General features: G+C 42.2%; 1 protein-coding gene across 7 annotated transcripts in view; it reads right to left on the reverse strand.

The window, feature by feature from the left end:
- The window catches only part of ZCWPW2 (zinc finger CW-type and PWWP domain containing 2), a 918,117-nt gene that overhangs the window by 464,233 nt on the left and 433,839 nt on the right, over nucleotides 1–20,045 (reverse strand). For all 7 annotated transcript variants that reach the window (XM_078663943.1, XM_078663945.1, XM_078663946.1 and 4 more), the window contains exon 5: nucleotides 6,069–6,112. In XM_078663943.1, coding sequence (XP_078520069.1) covers nucleotides 6,069–6,112 — 44 coding nt within the window. The remainder of the gene's footprint in view (nucleotides 1–6,068; nucleotides 6,113–20,045) is intronic.

Below are 20,045 nucleotides of genomic sequence, written 5' to 3' on the forward strand. Positions count from 1 at the left end.
TGATATGTGGGATAGGCTGGACAAGTATACGCTTACTAAGTATCAACAGCGGCTTCATGCGGAGGGAAACAAATCCGACCAATTACTGGCCTGGATATTGCATGAGGAACATGCCCCCCCACTGATTACTAGCCTCCACAGCCAGTCGGGTGAGCTGGTCTATACTTGGGATGATGTGCTGGAGTTGTTTCTGCAACACCTGTAGAAAGTGTGCAAGACTGAAGCCTCGGTCAGAGCTGACCTTTATATTCCTTTCTTGGGGGGTTTCCAGCTGAGGAAGCTGTCTGAAGAAGTTAGGGCGGAGCTGGATCTGCAGAATACTGATGAGGAGTTGGCAACGGCAATAGCAGACATCCTTAGGGCCAAGGCTCCAGGGGGCGATGATATGCCCATCGAGTATTACCAGGCATACTCAGCAAAGTTGGTTCAGCCACTGTTGCAGACATTTATTGAGTACTTTGATAGTGGAATATTGCCCCTACAATGCCCGAGGGTGAAATTTGTATGAAGCTGGGTGGGGATGTTCAGGGCCCGGCGGGATACCGACCATTGACAATGATCAACACAGACGTTAAATGTCTATGCAAAGTGCTGGCCAAACAGCTGAGACCGCACATGGGCTACCTAGTTCAGGAGGACCAGTGCGGTTTTATCCTGGGCCGTATATGGGCTGAATATGACCAGAGTAGTTGAGTCACTGAGGCGCTCCCTGGACTTTTTTGAATATGCTGCCACTGTTCCAATTGTGTAGAATAGCTGTGGCAAAGATGGTGATGCTGCTGAGATGTTTGTATGTCCTGCAGATTGCATTGGGCCCGATTCTTGCGAAGGTGTTTCGACAGCTGAACTTCCTCTTGGTAACCCTGTTTTGGGCGGGGAAGCGCTGTAGACTAGTGCTGCAGGTGCTTTGGAAGCGGTATGAAGAGGGGAGCTAGGGGTACCTAGGTATGATTTCTATTATTATGCGGTGCACCTTAAACATGCGGTGCAATGGTTGGATGAGGGTAAAAATTGGGAAAAGCGCTTACTTGGTGGTCGGGTGCAACCTGAGAACCTACCTGTAATTTTGATGGAGGGTACTGGGGTGAGTGCAGAACTACCATATGTTGTTAGGTAAATGGCCTTTCTGTGGCAGAAAGCTGTGGAACGAGTGTTCGGCCGGGCTCCTTTTCACCCGGAATTGCCCATTTGGCGCTTAGTTCCAGTGCGAAGGATGGTGGAGCTCATGTCTTTCCAGGCTTGGAGGGAGGGTGTCTGCATGGTTTCGGTGGACTTGTTCGTGAATGACACCTTCCTTACCTTTGAGCATGCATGCGAAGGGTTTGGCTTGGGGCAGGGGCAATATCTTCAATATGCAGGCCTGGTGGAGCTGGCCAAAGTCACATGGCCCACTTATACTGACATGTCCCGGACCACTGAGAGTCTAGACATATTGCTAACGTGTGGCGGTGGGCGTAGACTGGTGTCATTATTGTATAAGGCTATGAGGGTGGATTCGGGGTTTCTAGCCCATAGGGCATGGGACGCCTGGAATGAGGACCTGCAGGTGCCGTTGCAGGAGAAGTTAAGGGTGAGGGTATGTATACTAGCACATATGATGTCTTGTAATGACTGGCTTAAGCTACTGCACTATAACTTTTTACAGCGGGTGTATATGACCGCTGTGAGGCTCCACCGTATGGACGCCACCCGGTCACATGAATGCCCTAGATGTCACAAGGCCAATTCAGGGTTGATGCACCTGGCATGGGAATGCCCAGAAGTCCACCGGTATTGGGTTACTGCAGTAGTAAGACTCCGTGAAGGGGTGGGAATCTTACTAGAGGTTATGCCAGAACAGTGTCTCCTGGGGCTGGTACCTCAACGCAAGAAAAGGAAAATGGCCAATAAGTTATTACAGCTAAAATTGGTGTTGGCCAAACAGAGGGTGGCAGTTTGCTGGATGGGTGAGCGGGCTCATTCGTTCGTGAGTTGGATGAGGGATGTGGGAGAGTGGTCCCTGGCGGAGGAACTGGATATGAAAGCCTGTTGCAGGGATGAAAAGCTAGAGGAGTACACTGTAATCTGGAGAGAGTTATGTAGGGAATTGTTAAATCCAACGGGGACTGGCAGGGAGCAGGATGGTGGGTCTGACAGTAGCAGTAGCATGTAAACGTTGGTGCTAGTGACAACCATAATCGTGTTTGACGCTGGGCTTGCTGCTGTGCAATTGAAATGTAAAGTATATCTAATTGTGAAATGTTTTCAGGACTCAAATGTCCATAATAGAAATAAGTTGATGGATATCATCTTGAAGGATTCTGTGTATGACCACTCAGTTATATTGTGAAAAATTCATGAATAAAATTTTTCTTACAAACCAACTATGTCTGTGTGTGAGTATACGGCAAACTGTGAAACTGGATGCAGGAAATGCTAGGTGCAAATAAGTTGAAGATTTCTGTGAGTGATGAGTAAATGGCAACAGCTTAGATCTTCTGAGACATGTTTCTGAGCAGTGATGTGGTAGATACTTTGGTCTTATGTCCTAAAGTTTTAATACCATATTTTCTATCTAACTAGTGGCGTCCTCAGCACCCATAAGAAATATGGATGATGGCTCGGCGGTATCATGTGTACATGAGCAACAGATACATTTAAAGAAAAGAATCACAAGGGATGCCAAATGACTACTTATTGTTATACTGGACCCCCTGTGCAAAACACCTCTGTAGTGCCTGGTTCATTGGCTACAGTCCTGTAGGAATATTCTTGTCCCTCAGAGGAGGCTGATCGGAACCCACCAACTTCTCCAACACCGAAAACATATTGGCTGAGCTGAGATTGAATTCTAGTTATTAAAACCATGGACAACTATGATCTTGTGGCAGGTACCAGTCAAGGATAGAACCAGTGCATCAACTGAACAAGACGGGATATTTACTGAATTACAACAGCATATACATTTGCTATCTGCAGTAGGTTTCAAGCAACACAGTGCCAGTATTAACCTGTTCACCTGAACAGTTGCTCAAAGAAATAGCAGGAGGTGAATGGTTTATGTCTGCATACATTCAATGGAAGGTACTAAAGCTCAGCCTTCTGCCTGCCACTCTTATCGTACTGGAAACAAATGTTGTAAAAAAGCCAAAAGAATAAAATCAACTTCTATACACATGTAGGGTGTGCTTTCCAATAGTCAGTGACAAGCTAGCATTGGCCTTCTGCCCTATGACACAGGATGACGACTTGCACAGCATTTCCTCACACAGTCCATTTTCAGACATAGACCTAACAATAATGACACCGAATGGCCATCATTATTCCAATCTGCTGAATGGCAATACTCCCTTAATGGACGCTTCAGTGCCGTGAATGTGGTAAAAAAAAGACCAGTGTTTTTAGAAACAAAGAGTCAATAACCAATCAGCTAGGTCAAAACATGTTCTATTAGATGTGTGGAACTGTTGACTTGGATTAGTTGGGGGAAGACTTGCCATCAGATTGGCTGTAGAGGTCACAGTGGTTCCCTAAAGTGGAGCATGGGAGACTGTAATGTGTCTGGTGATTGGTGAATCCGACATTTTCTAGATGTTCATTGGCTGTGAGGCCTCGGAAATACAAATGCATAGAGTTCCCTTTAGAGGAGCAATCTAATTGGCTTCAGTAGCAACAGCATACCTCACATGGCTAACATGTCATCGCATGTTTTAGCATGAATGATCTCTCCTGTCCTCTGGTGTCCAGCTGAGACTACAAGTTTCTTATGATGGCGCTCTATTAATTTTGCATGTGTGCACTGGTGGTAGAGCCACCTACCAGTATTCATAGTGGTGAGATCAAGGGCTAGAGGTGGGTGATCCACTTAAGGCTCTGGTTCAGCTCAAGGTCCTCTTGGACCCTATTGTGCAAAATAAGCAGAGCTTTAATGTGGCTTCTGCCTTTCCAGCCACACTCTACAATGATGTGCCTAGAATTAAAAACTAGCCTCATCAAGGGTGCGTTTTATTGCTGACAAAAAGAGGGCTGACAGGAATACAGACAAGCAAAGGAGCAACAGGTGCAAGAAGGATGGGAGCAAGAACAGGGTAAAGAAGGGGAAGATACGGTCGCCGAAGCTAAACACACACCAACCGTGTAACACGAGCAGCAAATAAATGAAAAAATAGTACCTCAAACTAAAATATAGATAACTAAAAAGAAAAGATACGGTACTTGGTCCCTGCTCCGTGGGAGGAAAGAAAGAAAAAAAGGAGAGGCAAAGAGGGCGGACTGACCACTAGCAAGCAATGATTTTTAAAGTACACTGAAGCAAACAAATGAAATGCAGTGGGCTGGCTTTAAGTCCACAAAGAAGATACAACAGGTCTCGAAAGCTCGACCTAAAAATCAGTTCAACAGTAGGGCTGGGTGGAGTTTGCAAAGCACCCTCAAAACTCTGCTCTACTCAACAGAGTTCCGCTCACAGGCGGAGCTGCTCTGTGCACAGACCTAGCCGCTCCTGCAAAGGACATAAATACATCAGGTACGAAAATATTGAATTAACATCAACAAAAAAGTACCATGTCGAGAGAAAGGTTAAGAGTTAATTTAAACATGATCTCAGCACTGTCCGCTTCTTCCTTCCTGTATGCTTCCCTTACTCCTCTGGCCTTGTGACTCTGTTGCAGTGCATGCCAAGCCCCAGCCTCATCGCCTAGCCTCCTTTAACCCCAGCAGCCCTGGTCAGTGCCTGCTCCCATTGATGAACAGGCTGCCAGAGTGCTGTATGCTCTGACAGACAGCACAGCCTAGGTAGCAGAGGGTCCCATCTGTGTGCACGAGCCCGAGGGCACACCTCTTCCTGCAAACAGACCCATCCTCTCCCACAAGCCATTAGCTGAGGTGAACACTTGTGTGACTGTGACGTACATTTCTGGAGGTCCGCCTCTATTTGCACACCATTGGATGTGGGTGGACATTGTGCTGGCCTTTGAAACTGCTGCTGAACCGGCCTGCGGTCGGTCTGAAATTCAATTAAACCAGAGTGTGTGTCCTTGGAGGAGCGGAAGGTTCTTAATAGGGGGTCAGGTGAGGGATAGGAGAAAAGTGAGAGTTTGTAGAGTTCAGAGGGATGGCGTGGCCTGTCCTGCTGTCAGTGGGTGTGCAGCTCCCTTCTAAATTTGCTCGAGGACTGCCCTGCTGGACCCTGTACACCTGCAGCTCTAACCTCCCCCTCCATGGGACAAGAGGAGCCAGTTGATCATAGCCTATTAAGAGTCCCCTAACACACACACCCTGCACAGAATGTGCAGCTTATTTTCAAAACTCCTATCAGAAGCCAATTAGCAGCTTTTTTTTAGGAAGCACAAAAGCAAAATAGGTCTCCAGGCAGAGGTTGTTTGGCTAACTTCAAGAGTGCTCAGCATCTCCCTCGCTCTAGTTGGCTACTAGAGGATGACGGACCCAGCGGTTTACATGAGAACAGAGGAGGCTGCGATGAGAGGAAGAAGTTAGGGGTGGTGGGGGCTTTGATCAATGCTTTCCAGCGGAACTGTGTGAGGAAAGGAAACAGATGAAGGAAATAAAGTCCGCTGAATGCACCCCATCACTATCTCTCCCGCACCCAACTTCAGCCCTTTGCAAATAGACTAGAAGCTGTAGGCGCTGGTAAGCTCTGCTATGCTGAAGTTTTTTTTTTTTAACTCCACGCTCCAAGCGGAGCGCAAAGTAGCAAAAGTCAGTGAATACTGTTGGCAGAGCGGAGTTCACCATCCACCCCTTATCAACAGGGTAAAATTTCCCAAACTTACCCACATCTAAAAAGATAAAATTATACTGCTAGCTTTTCAAATATTTATTTCTCGTTAGTATGTGTGCTACTTCCTGTGCAATTAAAAAAAATCAACTATAAACAAATAAATAATTTATTTCGAATTACGTAAATAATTTCAGCTTTATTTAGATTTTCCGTAACAGGTTATCCGAAACAAAATCAAGGATGTAAATCGTGCTTAAACGTTTGACATAATGACTAATTTGTTACTTTTATGTTTTCAAAAAAAATTGCTAATCATGTTTCATGTGTATCGATAAATGATGGTACATACCTGGTTCCTCTTTATTTTAAAAGTACAAGTGTGCTTTTTCAAAGCTGTGAACAAAAACATTTACACAAAGAACATTATTCCTAATTGATTACTTATAGATTAATTAAAGAACATACACTTTTTGTTTCATACATTACTTTTATCATAGTTCGTACCCGTGGTCTTCCAGATTTAAATGTGCTGGAGGAACTTAATTTATCAAAACTGGGCACTGCCTCTTATATTGTACTTTCATTATGTATTGGGCTGAGGGGAAGACAATTAACTTGTGATTTTATTTCTCGTTGTGGTTATTTTATCTGCATTCATAAAATAGTAAAATATATACGATCATCTGCTGAACAATTCATATCCTGGAAGACAGGGTGTCTAATATCACTAGTATTCGTATGCACTTAGCTGACAATTATATACAAGGACCCACACCAAAGCGTGAGCGAAGTTCAAGGAGGAGGAAAGAGATGCTATGAATACGCAGAATAACTCCAATATGGAGAGCTAAAATTGCAGATGACTTTTTCTTCTCTATATTTTAATTTCTATGATAGACATTAACAGTAGAATACAGAAGCAGGATTTTTCCTTGACCTCGGTGGTGGAAGACCAGAAGCGGAATGAGGTACACAAAATGTTAAATCTTAAAACAGGTAGCACAGAAAGGCTTGAGCCAAAAATGTCTCTGTTTTAGAGTTAGAAATAAAGCAATTATGCCTCCTAGAAAACCATGGAATAATATGCAGTTAGTGGCCTTTCAACACTAAGGTATCAGTCATTCCAGGTAAGAACTGCCTTGTCTATTTTGCAGTTAGCTTTAGGTCATTACGGTAAAAACACAGTGGTATTTAGGCAACATAAATAAACGAAACTTTCGATCTTACTGCATACTGCTTAGAAGAAGCGAAGTCTGTGCAAACAGACCCATAATTGTCAAACTGTAGGAGACTGTATTGTTGAAATAGAGGAAAAGGGGTGTAAGCTGTACCTGAGACCCCAACAAAGACATAATATTCTAAACCCCGTGAAGTAAGAATGTTTGTGTGCACAATCACCAGCCTGAGTTTACTCTTGATTTCTTGGCAATGGCAGCAAGGCAATATCCAGAGAAAACCACACGTGGTAAATGGACAACACCTAAACATTACAGTTTCAACAAATAATCAAGTTACAAAACATTTTTATGAAGTGGCACAAATTTGAACATAAAATGCTGAAAAATTAGAAGGGTGCATTTGACCAAGCCGCAGGCAGCCACAGAAGCCTGTCATTGATGATATGAGAATGGGAATGGCCCAGGTGCCCTTGCACTTTGAAAAGGGTACTGATAACGTTTTCTGAGTGGAATGCAAGGTAGATTACAACTGGCATCTAATAGCTCTTTGTGGTAGGCAGTGGTGGGATCCTTGGAAAACGTGTTACACTCACTCATGGCAACAACCGCCCAAGCCACCAGACTAAGACAAGCAGAGGTTCATCGTGAGGCTCTGATCATACAAGAGTGATCCATATGTGTCTCTTCTTTGTCTTGATTTGTCAAATCCATCATCCCAGTGAGCTGAACAGTTTGGCAACATTGAGGAGGAACATAACCTTGTATGACCTTTCTAGGTGAAACAGAGACAGTACTGTCATCATATATACAGCAGTTAAGGAGCATTACGCTGAATGCTGAAAAGGTCCTACCTACTGTGAATGTTGTATAGAAGACATCTGCCACACCTCCTCTATATGCCATTCCTCCCACATCATACCCCATACTTGATATGTAGCTTCAAAACTCATTTCCGGCATTATTCCAATCGCACCCTCCTTTATCCCTTTCCCTTCAACAATCTCGGTGAGCTCTACCATACTGGGTAACAGATAAAACTGTAGACCTTCCACACCTACGGTAACCCGCTCAATTTGAGCTCTCTCACCTTCATTTTTCCTTCGCACCCCGTTTCTGGTTTTTGCCATTCGTGGAGTGATTTTTCTGTGTACTCCAAGCCCACCCATTTATTCCCCTTCACGGCAGTCCACAGCTTTGGACCAGTTTCACCCTACGGCTAGCTGCAGTTCCCTGCATAAAACAGCTTTTAGGTTATCTTTTAGATGCAGTTAGGAAAACATCCTAAATTTCTGACTGAAACAGTAAGCATCGTTGCATACTTACTAAAGGGTGCCTTTACACCTGTTATGTAAGAGGATCCCATATCGCATTTTAATTGCAAAAACTCCTTTGTATTCTGTTTTTAAACACAGTACGACATGGTAATTGATGCCGATTAGGAGAGAAAACCCTAAACTGTTGAGTGTGTGCATTCGCCTACAAGGAGTTGACTAGCAGTGGAACACAGTGCGGGCTCAGATTATGCCAGTGCAGATGGTTAGTTTAGGCAACCTGTTCTGTCCATGGCTGTGGGCAAGACTATGGCACATCGTCTTCTAGATGTATGTAGGAAAAATTATCATCACGTTTCCAACGGTCCAAAACCCCCACAACTCCCCGGGACCATGTAATTGCATTAAATGGGCACATCATTGGGATTCTTTAAAACGCTGGTAAAAAAGGACGATTTATTAGGAAAGCATGAGGATCACAGATCGAGTTCAAGTACTCCTAAAAACAAGCTAGGAGAGCCGTTATATTCCCAGCATAACAAACTCCTATTCTACCCTGAATAGATCTCCAAAGGCCCACACGATTATTTAATAAGGGCAACATTCTGAAGTTGTTGAGTAGTTTCCTCCTCTCGCACATCTGGCAAATGTGGACCAAGAACCGATAGAGTCCGCTCCCCCCCCCGCCCCACACACACACACACACACCTAGGGTAAGCTAATAAATGAGCCACCTTTTACAAAGTGGTTAGGGCAGATCATGTAGCCATTTTTTTTATGAAAGAAAGACTTTCAGAAAGTGGTGAATCAAGATCACACTGTACAGGCAAGATGCATATAGGCACTGTGATTTGAACATTTAAACAATCGACTAACGGTCCCTTTTCACTTCTAAAAATCCCATTAGAGAAAACCTTACGGGCAGAATTATAAGTGATCAATTGTCAACACGGGGAACATAGATAAATCTTGAGGTGTATGAAGGGGTCCAACAGGGAATCAGGCAAATAATTGACTTAGTTGAACCATGGCCCGTAGTAATAAAATTGGAAAACTGGTCACAGGTCTACCAGGGAGCACTGGTCAAAGTAAACATCTACATCATCAGTCCCTGTACAGTGGAAACGCGCTGGATCATCCCAAAGTTAAGGATGTAATCTTAACTTTAGTTCAAAGTAACATTAGAGCCCCCATACTGCTCACTGGTGAATTCAATATGAACTTATTTCACCCCCATCATGAAGATGAATTGATAGGTTACAGGATGATCAGTGGAATATTCAAGAACAACAGAAGCCGTACCTTAAAAAAACCTCTATTAGGCGAAAAAACTTTAAGCATATGCAGCCAAGGAGGTCTATGGGTTTTATGCGGCAGGATCAAAGAGGACAAGCTGCCAGCTGGTACACACATTTCAATGAAATCTGTATTAATTATACACTACTTAGTCTCTCATTAGTTAGATGTATATATGTGTTTAGGATAGACCAGAGCCCAAAAGCATCTGGATCTAGATAGCAAAGGAAGCACACATGGAAAAAACAACATTCTCATGAGATATAATAAATACCCACAATCTAAAAAGATGGAAGTGTATCGGTCGGATTGCTGATGGCAAGTGTAAAGGTGGGTTTGCTGATGGCATTTTAGAAACCAGCCAAAAACTTCTCAGCAGCCAAGCTGAAAGTTTGGCCTGCTGGACAAAAAGTTGGGAGACAGCAACTGAAAGATTGGTCAATGATTACATTGTAGCGAGCTTGTCCTCTGGCTACAAGAAAAAAACATAATCCAGCTGGTTTACTCAAGAAGAATTAAAATCAACAAAGAAGTAACCCAATAGGAAGCTAGGACTCTTGAACTGTTCACCGAGGGATGCTAGCTTATGCTTAGAAAACAAAACATTAAGAAAAGAGCATAAAAAGCAGATCTGGGAAGCATGGTCTGCAGAGAAAATGTTATTTTCGGGGTTAGATTGCAAAGAAAATTATTTCTGGATTAGAATGCTTCATCCCAGCATAGCCAGGAACCTAAAAATGTTCTGGGGCATAGCAAATAACCACGATTTGGGAAGCATGCATCAAACAATGCGAACTTCCCAGAGCATGAACAGGTGAATTTCTTGATTATAAATGACATGGGAGACGACAAGGCAGAAAATTATCATACTGGCATACAGGAAAATAATTTGGTCACTCAAACAGCATATACCGAAGATGAAACAATCTGTAATAAAAATAGAACATTTGAGGTCATTAGGAAGGCACATAGGTGCTCCAGGATCGAATGAGCGGCACCAACCCTTTTTCAAAGCTAACCCAGATGTATTAACCCCTCTATTCAACTACAGTGTAGAAAACCAACAAATTCCTAACTCTTGGTGAATGAATGTGTAGTTTTATATAGCGCAACGTTCTCTCCAAGGAGTATCTTGGTGCTTTAGCGGAGGAAGAACACCTGAGGGGAGAAGAACTATATGGCAGAGCTCAGATAAGAGACCACACAGTATTATCTGGGATAGCAAAGATCCAGGTTTTTAGGGACTTCCTAAAAATAAGTTCAGTTTGTGTGTGTCTAAGTTGTGTTGGCAGGGAGTTCCAGGCTTTGGTCCCTAGGACCGCCATTGTCTTTCCACCTCTAGTTTTTAGTTTGAAATTGGGGACTGTAAAAAGATTCTCTGAAGATGACCGTAGAGTACGTTGCGCGGCATATGACTTGGTTCTGGAATTTAGGTATTCTGGCCCGTTTTTTTTTGTAGTTTTATAGGTAATGGTCAGAACTTTGAAAAGAATCCTCTTATGGACAGGCAGCCAGTGGAGGGTTTTTAGTGCTGTTGCTGAGGAGGAGTCTCTGGGCAGTTAGAGTACCAACCTTGCTGCAGCAGCCTGGATTACCTGTAGTCTTTTCAGGACTGTTTTTTTGGTTCCTGCATATAGACTATTACAGTAGTCCAGGCAAGATAAAATTAAGGCTGCCGCAACCTTTGTCTTAGCAGGCACCGGGAGTAGATCAAAGAATTTTCAGAGAATTTTTATTATTTGAAAACAGGTGCCTGCCACAGCAAGAGCTTGCTTGTGAAAGGCCAATTTGTGATCAAAATGTATTCCCAGATTTCTCACTGTGTCTACTATGTTAGGAGGTGGAGCCGAATTTGACCGCCACCACTGGTTAGGCATAAATACGTTGGACTTGCCAAACAGCATAATCTCTGCTTTAGAGCTGCTACATTTAAGATGATTCAGTTTCATCCAATCCATCACTGCTGTTAAATAGTGGTGAAATCTTTCTTCCGCCACTGTAGAGTTTTTATCAAGGGTGAGGATCAGTTGAGTGTCATCTGCATAAGCAATGGATTCAACATCATAAGTATCCATCAGAAAAAGAAGTGGTGCTATATAGAGATTAAAAAGGGTTGGGCTCAAGGACGAGCCCTGAAGAACCCCTGATGACAGCTATTTTTCTCCCGATTTGTAACTTCCCAATGTTACAATCTGATGACTGTTTTCTAAAAAAAGATGTGATCCAAGCCAATGCATTAGTCGTGATTCCACTGTGTGCGAGCTGTCTCTCAGGATGTCATGAGAGACCGTGTCAAACGTCGCTGACAAGTCCAACAGAACCAGTACCGCATTCTTACCCTGATCCAAGGCAAGCTTTAAGGTCTCAGTGGTTTGGAGTAGTACTGATTCTTTTGAATGGCCAGGTCTGAAACCATATTCCTTAGGATGTAAGATGTTAGTTTCTTGCATGAAGTCATTGAGTAAGATGTTAACTAGTTTCTCTGCAATTTTACTCAAACATGGCAACAATGAAATGGGCCCTAAGGTTGGAAAGGGTGGTGGGATCCGAGAGTTTCTTTTTTTGAAGTGGCTTCACAGCGGTTTTCCAAATATCCGGGATTTTTACTTGCCTAAAGGTGGCCTTAATTAATCTGATTGATGATGGGATTTATAGTGTCCACCAGCGCATGTAGCATTTTTGGAGGACATGGATCGAAAGGCGAGCCCGATTTACAGGAGAGGATGGCTTTCCTAGATTGTTCTAAGTTAATCTACTTAAAACATGTGAGTTCCTTTTTTGTTCCTAAGGTCTGGACTTTTTTAGGTTGGGGGAGTGTTTTCGCAAAGTCTTTCTTTAAATCAAGAATTTTGTTGTCAAAGAAATCGGCTATTTGAATACATAGGTCCTGTGATGGAGGGATTTCCTGTTCTAGGTGGGGGCAATACATCACCTTGTCTTTAAAGGGGGCAAGTCGCAAATCCAGAAAATGACTAACTTTTCTTGCTTTTAGATGAGCCTATAAATACTTTAAGTATTTGATGAAATAGGCAGATAAACATTAGATTGTCCTCCCATACTAAACTGGTTTTAGAGAAGAGATCAGAACTGAAGTCAATCACTTGACACTATCTACCCTTATGGACACAGCCATTTCAACAAAATCTGCTTTGTAGATTTTAAAGAGGCTTTTGATTTCAACCCCAGAGGCCGTTTAGGGCAGAAACTAGCACAACAATCAGGGGTGTAGCTTAGTCGATAAGATTGAGGGAGGGAGGGGTGAGCTTCAGACTTTCCAACAATTGCGCTAGCATATAATTTCTAAATACATTATATGACATGGAGCATGAGAGGTGCTAAAGGGGCAGTGGTAAGGTAGATGACTGCAGATTGGTGGTTACTAAGTGAGAGAAACACAATATTTTGTAAAGTAACCAACATTTCTGAAGACTTTAAAAAAAAAGAGGGAGAGAGAATGTCTAGGTGATTAAGTAAGTACATTTATTGTTTGATTATTTAAAATCATTAAATGTATACTTATGAAAAATCACATATAATAAAACAGATTTATATTAAAAACAATACATTCAAGTACGTAAACATATTATTATATTTACAAATCTACAATTCCTCATTAAAATACTAAGGTAATCATCACAATTTATCTCTGTTAAAAAATAATTACAAGAATCTAACTTCCTTCTTACCAATACTGGTATCTGAAAAAGAGCATCTCTTCCTGGTACTGGTCATATTGTGCAAATTCACTATTATGCATACCTGAACCCTCTTTAGGGATAATTCTACATGTTCATTTTATAGGGTTTACTGGGGTCTATTCACAGGAGTCTAAGTTCATTTTTTGCCAGTAACATACATTTAGCAAACGCACAGTTCAGAACTATATCTATTGATTTAAAACATCTTATAAGTGCCTGTCTGCAGGATCGAACGCCGTGTATGTTAAAATGACTCTTAAGTAGTCTCCTTCTTTCTTTCATAAGGTCTGGACATATACAAACTAAATGGATGATGTTTTCTTCTCCTTTTTTGCATAATCGGCAGGACATGGGTATTGTTGTGCGAGCCATGGCATTGCTTGAGATGCCCAAATCGTGCTTTGATAAAAATGTTTTTTAATTTTGTAGACCAAGGTGTTTCTAGATAGGTTTTTGATTTGGAAATGTTGTATTTGTTCAGGTTCATCCATGCTGCACTATTTTTGCAAGGGATTCTTTGTCCTTCAGCATTGACAATGGTTTTGTTATTCTGTTAATGATCTTTTTTAAAGACTCCGCCGTTATAGACATGTCCCAAATGGAGTGCGCTGAGTACTCGTCAAAAGTTGTTTGTAAGTACTTCCAAAACTTTGATTTCTTGTGAAAGCGATTGACACATTGGGTTTGAGGTGTTTGTTTTTATTATTTTCCATACCTTTATGTATTGACCTTCCTTGCAAGAAGCTGATTAGGTAACCCAAATTCTAACCTAATTTGGGCTGGTAATGCGTTACAGGGAAGACAGAAAAGAAACTTAATTGTTTTAGTGATAGCATTGTTTATGGTTATAGAATCCATTTCACAAAATGCCTCACTACGATATGTTATACGTGGCAATATTATAGCATTTATTACCTTTAACCGCATCCATGCGGTGCATTTTCCCGCTGTGCGCTGGAAAATTCAAAAACCCACAGTTCATGACGAGCTCAGCTCGTCATGAGTGTACAAGAGATGTACTTCATGACGAGCTGAGCTTGTCATGAGCATGGAAGGGGTTAAGAGCAGAATATAACTAGAAATGCTGTCAATAAGGTGTCACCTCTCCTTTGCAGGTCCATCTTGTGTTGCTGAAATGAGCCCTTATTGTCAGATAGTACCCCAAGGTACCTGTAGGTGTTTACTTGCTCCAGTTGACAGTTTTAGAGATACCATTTTGAATGTATCATATTATTGACGTCCATTACTTTAGTCATGGCCTCGTTTATTACCATGCCATTTGTCAAAGAGTAATTTAATATTCTGTTTGTAAGGCGTTGTAACCCTATCTTTTTGGCTTAGTAAAATAATGTCATCTGCGTATAGTAAATTTGATACATATCTTTCTATTAACTTAGGGGGATAAGGGTTCTAGTTGTCCAGGGTGTGTGTTAGATCCAATAAAAACAGGTTAAATAAGTATGATGCGAGAACAGACCATTGTTTTAGACCAGAGGAAGTATCAATTTTTCTTGATAGGTATGAACCATCACCTATTCAAACTCCAATCCAGGTGTTGGAGTATTGTGATTGAATTGCTTTAGAAGACTGGCTGGTATTCCTTGTTTTCCCAACTTTTTTCCAAAGGGTTTATCGATGTACACAATCAAAGGTGGATTTAAATTCTACAAAGCAAAAATATAATTGTTGCTTTCTATATGTCAATTAGTATTTAAAGTACTAGAATATTAGTAGTTGTACCCAGCCCTTGCATAAAACCCGATTGATTTGGCGTAGTTATCTGCTTCTCAGTTGCCCATTTTGATAGCTCTTTCAGTAGAATTCCTGCAAAGAGTTTAGCGTCTTTATCTTGTAATGTAATTAAACAATAATTGAAGGGATGTGCACAGTCACCACTTTTGTAGATAGTAAGGGTTATGTAACCTCTGGTGGGTCAGGAAGGGGGGCAGTGTTAAGGTGGAAGGGAAAGGTTCTGCCCAGAGAGGGATATCTAGTCACTACTGGACTACAAACACAGGCTGGATGGTTCATGAGCGTCACATATCCTCTGGTGGAGTGAGGGTAGAATTATCAAAATTAAGATCTGTTAAGGGCTTCTCAATTTTTTTTAGCCTAATATTCCACGAACTGGACCCAAATATATTGGGACGTTTTACATGAGCTCATATAATTTGCCTTAGGAATAGAGATATGAAGTCATTTGCTCAGAATTACAGGGTGTTTGTTGGGGTGGGGGCAAGATTCGTCAATCGGCGGGGTTGAAGTTTTTTGCAGAACTCCGCTCTCCCAGCAGAGCTCGAAGTTGACAAAACTCTGCAAACTCCGCTGGTGGAGCGAAGTTCACCACCCACAGTTAGTAGACAGGTGATATTACAGAATATTTCCATGACTCAGGTATTGATAATGATTGAACTGCTTTATTAAAAACTCTTGTCGGGTACTCTGCCCAGACAGTAGGATTATCTTTATAAAGGGCAAATGGAATTCCGTTTGGGCTTGGGGCTTCATCTTCTCTCTGTTTTCAGATTAGTTTACATACTTGGTCTACAGTGATATTCAAATGCATTTCAGGAATCATTGTATCTTTTCCTCTATAGTTACCTGACTTAGGGCCAGATGTATCAAGCGTTTTGCCTTTCGCAAATGGGCCGATTCTCAGAATCGGCCCGTTTGCGAACGGGAAAAAGCCTTTTGGGATGTATCATCCCAAAAGGCATTCGCAAAATAGGTAATCGCATTTTTTGCGATTACCTATTTTGCAAATGGATTTAGGGATTCTAAGTAAGTAAGTAAGTAAATATTTTATTTGTATGTGATTAATGAAAATCTTTACAAAATTGTAAAACGTCCATACTTATTGTTACTTAAACATAACAAAAATAGGATGCATAAAATTACAGTGTTATTAACAGTTTTATGGTTACCCTCGAGGGATTTAAAAAGTTCATCTAGCATGGTTAAGTCTCTTTCTTATTAGGTCAAAGAACTTCACAACTTGACAGTTCAATTTGATGTCGCTAGTAGAGAAGCACAGTTTGGCTGCCTGTCTAGAGGTCCGAAGGTTAAAAAAAGGACGTAAGAGATTGTACCTCAAGTCCTTTACGCTAGGGCAGATGCAAATCACATGAAGTATGTCCTCCTTGCCGGTTTTGCACATGCGACACTGTTGTGAAAGGTTGTTTCTCTCCCAAGGTGGAAGATGTGGCAGTATGGGAATTACCCCGAGGCGTAATTTTAAGAATTTTTCTTTAACATTTATTTTCATGCCGATGCTGAAGTACGCTTGTGGTCGCAGTTTTTCATAGTCACCCACCGTTAGCCATCCGTGTGCTCTGTTTGCTAGGTCTTTCTTGTCTTCTATCGCTGAGATGATGCTAGCTGATTTTTTGGCTACTTTTTTAAAAGACAAGAGATCTATTGATGTTTCCCAGGTATCAATCAGGCCTATTCGTATAGGTACTCTCTCGGAGCGAGGTTGCGGTGCCGAAGTAGTTCTTCCCATAGGTTTGCACATAAAGATCCAGCATCTGCATTGCGAATTTTATGCCAATTTGTTGCATACACGCTGCGCCGCTCTAGAGTTTGTTTCAAGATACTGAATTCTAGTCGAATCTGAGCCGGGGAGACGTATTTGGGAAGATTAAAAATAGCCCTGTATGAGTTGGCAATGAGTGTGTCCAGCAACGCCGCATCCTTACCGTGGTGTGATTCACTCCCGTAAGTGAGAGTCGGTTTTAATTTGGCACACAATATTTCGAGAAGAGGTTTAAGTGTAAGGTCAGGTTGTTTGACCTTCAATGATTTTAGAGCCAAATAGGTCATTGTAGCCTTCCCTCGCAAGGACTTGAACTGTGCCCTAGAGGTATTATTTGAGTCCAGGATTACTCCCAGGTACTTATATGTGGTGACCTGGTCGAGCTTTTCGCCATTCAAGTACCAGCAAGGGTTCTTTTTTTTCCTGTAATTCACAGCCATCACCTTTGATTTATTGAAGTTTATTTGTAGTGCATTTTTTACTGAAATGGCATGGGTTGTGTTCAAAAGGTGTTGGAGGCCCATTGGAGTCCGACTTATCAACAGCAGGTCATCCGCATATAGCAGGTTTGAGAGGGTAATTTTCCCTAATTTCGGTGCATGGTTGGAACATTTGTCTAGTTGCCCAGGTAGATCGGCTAGAAAAAGATTAAATAGGATTGGTGCAAGTAGACATCCCTGTTTCATTCCTTTTGTTGTCCTTATGGGTTTTGAAAGGTGTGTTCCAGCCCCAAGTTTGATTTTGATCCAGGTGTTTGAGTGGAGCAGTATTAGGACGTCTAATAGGTATTTGGGTATTCCCAAATTGTCCAGTTTCAGCCAAAGTTTGTTTCGGTCCACGTGGTCGAATGCAGCAGTTTAGTCAATAAATTAAAAGAATAGAGATGACTTAGTTTCTTTTGCTGCTTCCATCAGCAGTGATAGTGCCATTAGATTGGTTGTGGTCCCTTGGCCTTTGCAGAAGCCCGTTTGGTTGATTGGCATGATGGAATTTTCAGTTGCCCATGATGTTAGCTCCTCCAAGATAAGGCCAGCAAAATATTTTGCCTCCACATCTAGGAGAGCAATAAGGCGATAGTTGTTTGGAAGCCTCTTGCTACCTTGTTTATGTATTGGGCTGATAATTGAACCGTGCCAGGACTCAGGAAGGGTCTGTGAGAGTCTGATGCTATTGAACACTGGTGCTAAAGATGCGCTCCAAAATTCGACATCTGATTTGTAGAGCATAGGTGGTAAGCCGTTTGGCCCAGTAGCACCGGTTGGTCTCCCCCTTGATATTTGTCGTTGGATGTCTGATGGGAGAATTGGCTTTGGCCCTGACTCAAATGCCTTTGTTGAGTTTTTTTCCGTTTTTGGTTTATCGATTTTTGGTGGATTCATGGCGATGCACACACCCCTTACAAGGTGATTTGTGGGGGTATAATGGTTGAGGTTTTCTTTTTTGTTATGCTTTGTGGTTTTTAAGGAAGGTTTGTTTGTAATAGCCTTGTCTATAGTCCCATCGTTGTTGAAATGCGTCAGTAGGTATTTCGACCATACTTCTTCAGTTATGTGCGAGTTTTGACCAGGGAGGTCAGGATTCTGTATTCTTTTAACCATTTGCCAGAATCTGGAGCTGTTCTTCTGCTTCCCCTCGTGAACTAGCTTCACCCATAGTTCTTCGTTCCTTCGCTTCTGGTTGCCCCATTTTGTCCGTTTCAGCTTTGTTTTAGCTTCCCGTAGGGCAGTTTGCAAGCTATGATTTGTTGGATCCTTTCGCAACTGTCTCAGTAATTGATTTACTAGTCTTTTTTGTAGTTTCATTTCTGGACATGATTGAATCCCACGAAGGGGCAACTGTTGATGACGTGAATTGCTGGGAACCTTTCTTACCATTTTCTCCCTAATGGTTTTAACGAAGATGTCCCAGACATCCGGTGCCTTGGATGCATAGCTGGTGGCTTGGGAGAAGAGGTTTTTTGCCATGGAGCTAATTGAATCAATGTTCCCGGCGTTACAGCGAAGCCGCCTTAAATTTGGGACAATGTCTGTGTCGAGGCCTATAAAGGTTTCGGTTCCCAGGTGGGAAGTAGTTTTTATTATTGCCTCTTGTGGCAAGTGATCACTGAGGTCGCTCGTACCTATTCTAAAGGACTTTACCCGACAAAGCATGTTTAGAGATGTGAACATGTAGTCAAGATGGGAGGATTGTTTATTCGCATGAAAGGTGGCAACTGGTGGATCATCCCCAGGGTAGCGGCCGTTCAGGGCCCTTAACTTAAGTTGTTCCAAATGTCGAAGTAAGATTTTTGAGTGCTTCGTTGGATTCTTGTGTTTTATATGGCCTTGTGTCGGCACGCCCCATGCTGCGTTCAGGTCCCGGGTAAGGTCGCTAAGTTGCTCTTTATTAATTAGAAGCATATTGAAGTCCCCTGTCAAGATGAATGAGTCAGACACGCTTTCTTCCATTATTTTTTTCACCAGTTTGGCTAGATCTTTCGCACCTTTTTGTTTGTCTTTGGGATGAATGTATGTATTAATTATAGTTACAGCTTGGGGCTGCTTCTTTAGCCAAAGTGGGATCTTTGCCACCTGAATGACGCTTGGGGGAGGAATATGTAGGTCCATTGCCACGATTTCGCCTATTGTCGATATTGATGCGAAAAGCATCAGACCGCCTGATCTTCGGCCATAGGTTGAGTTTTTATTTGCTGGAATACAGCAGGACGTGAACCCTTGGAGCTCGAATGCTTTTTCTTCCCAAGTCTCCTGGAGCAGGATAAGATCAAATGTAGTCAGGTATTCTAGAAACTCGGGATCATTTCTTTTGCTCGCCAAACCGTTGATGTTCCAGGAGCAAATTCTAATGTCCATATATCCTTCTGATGGGTTGGTGAGTTCTTTCCCTTTCTGTCAGTTGTTGACAGTAGAACTTGCGAATGTGCGTTGAATTGAGTTCCAATTGTGACCAGTTTTACGTGATGAACAGCTGCTAAGCTTTTGATTTTGTTCAGAGTTGGGGTTTTTTAAGTCTCGGGGGCACGGCCCAGGCGAGCTGCTTCTCGCTCCTTTTAGTATTGAGATAGTGCTTTTTTGTGCTGGGGGTCTGGCTAGAGGAAGAAAAGGAGTAGGATAGCGAGGTCTTTCTTCGAGTCTCAGCTCTATCCCCCATAGCTGAAACGTCGATATTTCTTCCATGATTTTAAGTGCTGTCTCAAGTGAGTGCCAAGTTGCTTTTGTAATGTCTGGGCGATGAGGTTCGGTGTTTGACTGGAACTCTATTTCCAAAAGATCAGATGAACTGATATTTGATAGGTTTGTTATTAAATGCATGAGCCTTAGTATGTTTCCCCTATTCAATATATCACTT

Source organism: Lissotriton helveticus, chromosome 10 (assembly GCF_964261635.1).
Source record: "Lissotriton helveticus chromosome 10, aLisHel1.1, whole genome shotgun sequence".
Classification (NCBI taxonomy): Eukaryota; Metazoa; Chordata; class Amphibia; order Caudata; family Salamandridae; genus Lissotriton; species Lissotriton helveticus.